Here is a 9,650-nt window from a genome sequence, read left to right as displayed (position 1 = left end):
TCTCTCTCTCTCTCTCTCTCTCTCTCTCCTATAGTAAGAAAACTTCCCCTTAACCATGCCATGAAGTAGGCATGTCTTCAGTTTATACACAAACTGCTTGTGCCTTGGCGTTAAAGCTGAGTTTCAGATCAGCGCTGCCACCAAACAGCTGTACTTTCTCTGCAGTGTTTAAGCTTTCTGAACTTCATTTCCACTTGTAAAAGCGAGCAGAGGCTGGGCAGAGGTTGTCTTCCTCCCTTCTCTGCTGCCGTGAAAACCGATTTCAGATCATTGTACTTCGGAGTTTTTAGGGTCCCAATAAAACAGTTTGTCTAAACTCAGAACAGGGTGAGCCCCTCCCCCCGTCCCAGGTAGAATCCCTTTGATTGGCCATTATCAAGCTAGCTCCTCTGAGCCCCTAGGGGACTCTTCTGGATAGGAGAAGGACCGGAGGGTTCTTAGTTCTGTGCCTGCCGCAGACACCGGGCTGAGACCCAGAGCCCAAGGGTTACCGGGACAAACTTGCCGTGGAGCGCTAGCAAAATGCAAGTGAGAGAAGAAACAGGGCAAAAACAACAACATAAAAATAGCCAGCAGTCCAGTCACCCACAGTTTCACACGTGAATTCCCGGAAGGGAAGAAAATTGGTTTGTTTGTTTTTTCCGTGTTGTCACAAGAACGTAAACAAATCTTCAGAGACGTATTAGGTTTATTAATCCAAAGTAACTTCCTTAAAGTTACTTTCTTAAAGTTACTTTCAGAAATGGTGCCTTCTGACTCCTGGGTTGTAATCACAGCCCAGAGTCGACTCACTTTCCCGTTTGAACCAATTGTCAGAAGTGCCAAGTCCACTCGTGCCACGCAGGCTCGGAGGGAACCCCTCTCCTGCCACAAAAATGGATCTCTGCCTGGGCATATCTCTCGGCCCGAGTCCCTCTCCAGCCATGCCAAAGCCATTGAAGACTCGGCCAGCACCAAGTTCTCCCACCCATACTCTTCCCAGAAAAAAAAAAGCAAAAAACGCTCGAGCTGCAGGGTCTGAGCCCAGGATTCAGCCCTGAGCACTGAGCCAAGAAAGAAAGCAGCTCCCCCGCCTTTCTGAACATCTGGACCGAACGGGGTGGCCGTCATGCCATGCTAGCCCCATCTGGATTTCGGCGCGGTGGTCCACAATGGGCAGCGTCCCACATCCCAAGCCTCCCGAAGCTTACCAGAGAGAGGACAGCCCAGATCCATAGCATTTCTGTGCCTGTGAGGGAAAGCCAGCCGAAGTCTCCACCTCTCGGCAGGGTTGAGTCACTTACGCGGGCAGTCCCCACCCCCTCTGCTCTTGACAGTCTCTGGGACTGTACTTTGCCTGGGCCCCGCCCCTGGCGTGCCTGAATGTAGTTCTCAAAAGGCTTCCCTGAGCTCTCTGCAGAAATCGCTTTGAACACCTGTATGTCAGTTTTCTGAGGGACCAGACACAACCTATGTAAAGCCCCTGAGTTTGGAAGGAAGTCTTCTGGGGTCGGGGAAAATCCACTGATTCATAGACGCACTGGGGCGGGGAGGGAGTGAGGAGTAATCAGAGAAGGGGTTGATTGCACAACCGGGCATTCCCCCATCCTGGGTGCTTCCACAGGCACGGCCTCAGTTCAAGTGAGAGCCTTTTGCTCCTTTTGCCGTTGAGCCCTGGAAAGAACTCCTGAGGGAATTGGACCTTGAATAACTGCTGGAGACGAAGACCAACCTGCCCTCCCTCGGCCTTCAGTACTTTGTCAGTTGAGGCTCCTGGACCAGTTGAAGAGTGGACAGAATGGTAATAACCATAGCAGAGGTGCAGACACTGGAATCCTGATGAGGCAGGGAGGGTCCTTCCACAGAGTCCATGATTAGTGCCCGGAGTGACAATCACCATATAGAAGGTAGAGATCCTGGGCTGTGGGATCATGAGGGAAAGCCCATCTCGGTTGCATTTCCCAAGTGGAGAACAAACCTTGATGACTGATGGTCAATCACACAGCTGTGATTAAGACAATGATAACCAAACTAGAAGCCGTAGAGCCGCAGAGGTTAGGTATAGAGTGAGGGACTGGAGGCCAGGGGAGGGAGGATAGATCTTATCAGGAAAGAAATAGAACAGATAGTTATAGCTGGGCAGAGAGGGATCAAGTTGGGAGGGGAGAGAAGGAGAATTGAGGAAATAGAGAGGGAGAGAGCTAAAATTAACTGCTATTTGGGAAGTGATATGGAAACTGGTAACAGAGGAAGCATCCTAACATATATATGCATATATAGATAGAGCTACATAGACATACAAAATGGTGTTCTGCCTGCAAGATATACTAGTGGCACAAAGTTTGTGAGATTAACTAACCACTACCTGATTCGACTTTCGGCCCCTTCCACAAAATGAAACACGTATCTGACATTGCTTGGGTGACCAAGAGTCGGAGGCTAGACAGCCCAAGGACCTAGGGTAAAAACCAAAGACACAAATACACTGCTCTAAAAAAGGAAAGAAATGCTTCAATAAAATGATTCCCAATGCTATTCTGCTACACTCGTAGATCAGGGCCTTACTCAGTTATCATCAGAGAAGCTTCCTCCTGCAGCAGATGGGAGCAAATACAGAGCCCTACAGCCACAAGGGAGAGACCCAGGAACACTCAGCTCTACATGAGCTGTCTCCAACAAGTCCCTCTCCTCAGAGCCCAGGGAACCCAGTGGAAGGGGAGGAAAAAGAGCCAGAAGGGATGGAGGACACAAAGAAAAGAAGATTCTCTAAGTCAACATGAGCAAAGCTCATATGCGCTCAGAGACGGAGGCCACATGCTCAGGGCCTGCTCAGGTCTGCACCAGGTCCTCTGCGCGCATATATATATATATATATATATATATATATATATATATATATATATATATATATATATATATATATATTACCGCTTCCAGTTTAGTGTCTGTATGGGTTTCCTGAGTGTGTAAATGACTTGGGCCTTTTCTTGGGGATTCTCTTAGGCCTTTTTCCTTCTGTTTGATTGTTGTGTTCAATTTCAGTGTGTTAGGTTTTGTTTTATCTTGTATTTCATTTTCTTATTATCCATTAGAACTCTGTTTGTTTTCTAATGATAGAAAGGGAGTGCCTGAATGGGAGGGGAGTTGGGGAGCAACTGAGAGAGGAGGAGACAAGGACTGGGGGGGGGATGGGCTGTAATCAGGATTAAGAGGGGAAAAACCTCACACAGCTAGCTGTAGTACACATTGCTATTACTTCCTCATTTTGTCATTGATTATTTCCTGACCAATTTTCTTTGAAAAAAAAAATCAATTCTTGCCATTCTTTATTGTTCTAGTTAATTAACACAGCTCAAAGTCACTATTATTTTGGAAACATAGATAGCACTTTAGTGTTGTGTGAATGTTCTAGAACAGTAGTTCTCAAACTTCCTAATGCTTCTTGACCTTGTAATACAGTTCCTCACCTTGTGGTGACCTCCCAATCATCAAATTATTTCACTGCTACTTCATAACTGTAATTTTGCTACTGTTACATATTGTAATGTAAATACCTGATCTGCAGGATATCTGCTATGTGACCCCACGGGGTCTCGACCCACAGTTATAAAGTAAGTTTGTTCAAGGGCAGCACGCAAAGGTCCTGGTCAGGAAGTGGTTCCTGGACCCCACTTCTACTGGTCAGAATGTTTGCAAAATCCCCTGAGTGCTCACCTCATATTTCCACCTCTTCTCTGGAGGATTCATTTAATTAAGAACACACACACACACAAATGCACACGCAAGCACACACACACACACACACACACGCAGACACACATGCATGTACGTACGTACGCATGAACACACACACACACACACACACACACACACGCATGCACACATGCATACATTGAGAGGAGGTGGGGGAAAACATCCTGCGGCATTTTCTTCTTAATTTGTTTTAGTGCTCTGAATCTGGGTTGCCACCCTCCTTCCTGTCTGTGTTCCTTCATTCTGTTTAGCAGGTGTCTCAGCATTCATACCCACATCCTACCCCTCCTCCCCCATCTTGCATCATCTTCCTGGAGGTTATCAATGCCCTGAAGATGCCTTAGGCTGTGCCCGCCTACCACTATTGTGAAAATGGAAGGAAGGAGAGAGCATTTGAAATAAAGCATTCCCTACAAAAACAAACGGGAAAGAGGAAAGAAGGGGAAGGGGAGAGGAAGGAGGAGAAGTAGGGGGGGGTAACAGGGACCGGGTGGGTGGGGGTACGGCACGCTTTGTAAAATGGCACTTGATAAAACCAACAGCCCGTGAGTATCAGTCAGCAACTTTCACTTTCGATTCTGTTTTTCTTAATACTTTACAGCTGGGCAGGGTGAGCGATTATAGAATTACTTTAAAGGTGCTGGCCAGGAAGGGCAGACAACCTGAGGTTTATCCTCAGAACCCACACCTGAAGGTGAAAACTGACTCTCAAAGGGTGTCATCAGACCTCCACATGTGGGAACCCCGACATGCAAACACACAAAATAATAGTTAGGTAAAAAGGTGTTTAGAGTTTCTTAATCTGTGATTTCTCATAGTCTTTAATATTTTAATATATATCGTTATTATCTAAGGAGTGATCATACCTGCTGTGCCCCAAGTTCTTCCTTATGGGATTTTTGAGGAGTATACATTAAATGAGTAACTCTTGAATGTTGATGTTCTGGGTGGAGTACTTTGGATATTTGCACTGGTTAATTTTTGTCAACTTGACACAAATAGAGTAACCTGGGAAGAGAAAGTCTCCTTTGAGGAACTGTTTTCATTAGATATCCTGTGGGCATGTCTGTGGGAGTACCTTCTTCATTGCTGACTGACATGGAGGGCCCAGCCCACTGTGGGCAGTGCCACCCCTAGGCAGATGGCTCTGAGTTGTATAAGAAAGCAAACTAAGAAAGCCAGTAAGCGGTGCTCTTTCCTGGCCTCCCAGGTTCTTGAACCGACTTACCCCACCGATGGATTGTGATTTGTGAGTGCAATATGTAAGATGAAGTAAACCCTATTCTCCCTAAATTGCTGTTGATCAACGTTTTATTTCAGCAACCTAAAGCAAGCTAAGGCAGTCTTTCTAAAGGTTATTTCCATTCTGCCAGTACATTTTGGAGAGTCACCATGCCTTCATGTGAAAAGAAAAGGAATAAATAAATGATTTATGTGTATACAAATGTTACCCATGCATGTCACAGTGTCCTCTTTTACTCTCTGCCGTATCCCCCGAGACAGGTTGTCTCATTGATCCCGGAGCTTGATGTTCTATCACCTAGCCTGACTGGAGGCTCAGAAAACCCAAGAAATCTTATTTCTGTCCCCACCTCACCAAATCTGGAGTTACAGGAGGATGGCTATACCTGACTTTTCTGGTGGATGCTGGCGATCTAAACTCAGGGATTCATGCTTGCATCGCAAGCAATCTTACCCACTGAACTTTGTCCACACCTCTAACAAATGCACTCTGTAATATGGTTTCAGGCACTCCAGTGGATGTGGGGAGCGTTTTGTACACTCATACTGTCTTACTTGAGCCATGCCATGCAAGTTAAAGTACATTTTTACTGTAAGAATAACTGCTCCTAAATATTTTACATATCACTCACATATACGTCTGCCTCCATAAAAAACTTAATAGATAAAAACCCATTAGCTTTTACTGTGGGCAATATTTTTGTTCTCTCTTCAATGGAGAAAGTTTTAAAATCTTGTTGTTAGCCAAACTGCTTTGACTAATTAGGAATACGTTGATTTAATAGTTTCCAACCATAGTGAACATCCTTGCCTATTTTTTTTTCTTTTTTCACCCTACATCTCTTCTCATTCCTAGTAACAGGATTTCCAAGGTGGTTCTGGAAAAGCTGCCCATCTCCCCTCTCTATGACTATCTAATAGGAGTGGTTGTTTCAGTCAGAGTCAGTGCTTTTCAGGGAGTGAGGAACAGAATTAACAGAACAGAGAATGGATGCATGAATGCATGGGTGCATGGATGGATGCATGGGTGCATGGATGGGTGATGGATGCATGGGTGCATGGGTGCATGGGTGCATGGGTGCATGGATGCTGCATGGGTGCGTGGATGGATGGATGGGTGCATGGATGGATGGATGCATGGATGGATGCATGGATGCATGGACAGGTGAATAGACAGGTGATAAATGTATGATAGATCTTTAGTAATTGGTTCACATGATTGCAGGATCTGGTATGTCTAAGTCTATAGTGTATGTCAGCCAGATTGAGACCCATGAAAGAGTTGTAGTTCCAATCCAAAGGCAGCCTGCTGATGGGCTTCCCACTTTTTAAAACATGATCACTCTTTTTCATAAAACATTGAGCTTCTTGGCTAAGGCCTAGTCACATTGTGAAGGGCTATAATTTTACTTTTTTAAAAACTTACAGATTTTGATTTGAATTTCATCCAAAATAGAGTGTCTCAAAACATAAACAGTATTTGACTAAATATATGGGTACCACAGTCTAGTCAGCAGGACAAAAAATATATATGTGTGTTAGGAACTCCACTTGGCCAAAGAAAACACTGTATCATATTCAGTTGGAGTAAACCTTGGGGTCATTAGCTGGAAACAACTGAGCTACAAACTCTTTCTCACTGGCTTTGAAATGAAAATGAAGACATCTGTTGAGATGTGCTATTGGTATAGTTGGTTGTGGGAAAAAAGCGTTCATAGTTTGACAGAACTAAAAGCAGAGTGCTCACACTGAAAGGAAGCCCTGTGGAAAGATGGGGTCTGGGGTTCCCCTGACTCCTGGATGACTTATCCTTAGGATTGGAACTTGGTTTCCCCACAACTGCTACCCTGTCAATTCTCAATTTAAATGTATGCCAAATTCCTGCAACTCTCAGGTTCTTCAGGTCCCATTAAAGCTTAAAGTCAATATAAGAAATCCTTTCTTACGGATAATAATTGCTCAACATTAGCTATTCTGTTTTCAAACTTTAATGAGAAAGATTACCTCCACACTCCCTTAGAGACTGCCTGACATCCAAGGAGATGCTTCCTTTACTTCCTGTCACTAGAGGGCATCAGAGCTTACACTTACCAAATAACTGATCAAATTTTCTATCAACCAATAAAAATGTATTTCAGTTCGTAGACAGGGAAAAGGAAAAACTTTTAAGTTCACAAGTAACATGCAGTGCTGGTCATACAGATATTTTCACGCCCCTAAACTATTTCTTACTGGTCGAGACTATGTTTACAAAATGCTTAGCACTCACAGAAGGCAGCTCCAAAGTACACTTCGCTAGTCCCGAGGTAGTTTCATTGGAGTCACAGACAAGATGAAAAGGAAGATCAATTATCTGGTTTCTATTGTCTTTTCCTGAACTACCTCCTGCACAAGCACGGTCACATGCCTGAAGGAACAGCACTAAGAAAAGAGCCCCAGAGCCTAACTGATGAGGGTTGAATGCCTGGCCCCTGAGATGTGGAAGAAACTGTATAATCTTCAAAGTCTCCCACCATGAAAACTGGTACACTACCAACATCCCTCTTGACCAATCACATGGAGATGATGATGAATTGAAGAGTATCCAGAAACTGTTAATTTTTTTTTTTTTGGCCTAATAAGCCTCTCCGCCAATGCAATAATCCAAATCAAACTAAATTAGAAAAAGCCCAGGTTTAATGGACGCCAGTGCTCCCGGGTGGCCCTTCAAATACCTCACCCCACAAGAAAGACAGGGAAACCAGGAAGAGGGGAATGGAGAAACGGAAGACCACATGTTTGTTCTTCGGGGCAGTTTAAATAACCTGTGGGAGTGATCTTGACCCTCTCTGGGGAGGGGTCACCATTTGTCAGGCTTTCTCGGAGGTGAAGTTTGAACTGAGGCAACTCCCAGGGGAGGGGACATGAAATGGAGCTTTCCACCCAACATTCCAAAATGGATGCCAGGGTCTGGGGTGAAGCCCTCAGCCAAACATTCCATACTTTTTTTGGTTAAAGATGTTAGGGCTGAGGGGATGCTTTCAACCAAACACTGAGATGCATTTATGGGGACCGGGATTGGGGGGGTGGGGACACTGGTGGCAGGTAGGTGGGGAAAATAGCTGATCAACAAACCCAGACATCAACACCCAAGTGAGCGTCCTTCCGCTGCCATTTCTGCATGTAGGGCTGCGCCAAACAGAGCCGGTCCAGGACTGCAAGCATGTCAAGCGCACTTACAGCCAGGTTCTCAGAACTGACACACAGAGGGAACTTGTCTTCAGAAGTGTCGGAAGTGCTGACCTGGTGTTGATGGGGTTTAGACTCAAGTGGGCTCTGCTTAGGACACTATTAGACATGATGAACTTGCGCCATCTCTACACGGGGAAAGATGAGGAAGGAGCTGTAAATTACTCAGCATATCTCATCCTACTTCTGGGTGTGCCCATCTGACAAGTGTGTCATTTCTCTTTAATCAACAGGACACCTGGCTAAAACCGACCTCTGTGTTTGGGTGGAAGCATCACCCCAGCCCCTGGCATCTATATGTCCAAAGTGCCTGGGATGTTCGGGTGGAAGCTCCACCCCAAGCTCCCTCCCCTAGAGTTGCCTCAGTCCAGACTCCGCCCCTGAGGAAGCTCACAATTAGCGACTCCACCCCTCACCCCCCACCCCTGCAGGGTATTAAAAGCCCTCATCTCACGGTTTCCCCTCGTGGTCTTCTCAACTTTCCCTGGGGCCACCCAGGAATGCTGTGCTCAGAATAAACCTGAATTTATTGATTCAATTTGATTGGCTTATTGCTTAGCGGTGATGGACTCCCATTAATCAGGAATTTAAACTTAACAATCTGCCCAACTCATGACCAAATCAAAAATTCAACATCAATTATCTGATTATTATCACAGTATGTTAGTCATTTCTTTCTTCTTTCTTCTTAGATTTGCTTATTTTAAGTGTATGAGTGTTTTGCCTGAATGTATATTCTGCATCTGGTTGCTGGAAACTAGACTCAGGACCTTAGAAGGAGTAGGTGGTGAGTGTTCTTAACCGCTGAATCATCTCTCCAGCCCCCTCCTGCATGTATATGCACCACATGAGTGCATACAGTATGTATTATATATATATATATATATATATATATATATATGTGTGTGTGTGTGTGTGTGTGTGTGTGTTTAAGCAAAATGTATTTTTAAAAATCAACTTACAAAAAATCAACTTTGTTTCTTCAATCATTTTATTTTTAAAACAAGACATTACATGATAGTCAAAAATGGAAAATCAACATTCCTTACCAGAAATAGAAAATATCTATAAAAATAAATATCAAGTAAAATATTTGCCTGCATGCCACTAAAATTATTTCCCAGGTCATTACCAGTTAGAACCTTATAGCTCTGGAAGGGTTGGGATCAGGCAGGGTAGTGCCTACTCTCGGCCTTGTCCTGAGACCTGCCCCCCAAATGACAAACTAAGACTCTCAAACATGGCCTTCGGTCCTGGCAGAGAGGTGATGTGAAAGAAAATACTGGGTCAGTGGGGTGCGAGTGTGTGGGCGTGGATGAAGGAGTTTATCTCTGAAGGCCCATCTAGTTCTAGTGGAGTGGGATCAGAACTTGCAAGGCCCTTCCCTGTCGGCAGATGCTGCGGGGCACCTAGAGGGAGACTATGTATAAGAAGACAGGAAGACCACA

General features: G+C 44.8%; 1 protein-coding gene across 1 annotated transcript in view; it reads right to left on the bottom strand.

The window, feature by feature from the left end:
• Positions 1 to 1,253, bottom strand: part of Fas (Fas cell surface death receptor) — a 31,761-nt gene extending 30,508 nt beyond the window's left edge. Inside the window, exon 1 of the mRNA XM_005352161.2 lies at positions 1,191 to 1,253. Within this exon, the coding sequence (XP_005352218.1) occupies positions 1,191 to 1,220 (30 nt within the window). The 5' untranslated portion in view covers positions 1,221 to 1,253. The remainder of the gene's footprint in view (positions 1 to 1,190) is intronic.
• Between the last annotated feature and the right edge of the window lie 8,397 nt (positions 1,254 to 9,650).

Source organism: Microtus ochrogaster, chromosome 8 (assembly GCF_000317375.1).
Source record: "Microtus ochrogaster isolate Prairie Vole_2 chromosome 8, MicOch1.0, whole genome shotgun sequence".
In the NCBI taxonomy this organism is placed as follows: domain Eukaryota; kingdom Metazoa; phylum Chordata; class Mammalia; order Rodentia; family Cricetidae; genus Microtus; species Microtus ochrogaster.
The sequence above is the reverse complement of the archived record's forward strand: the minus strand, read 5'-3'. Positions and strand labels throughout refer to the sequence as shown.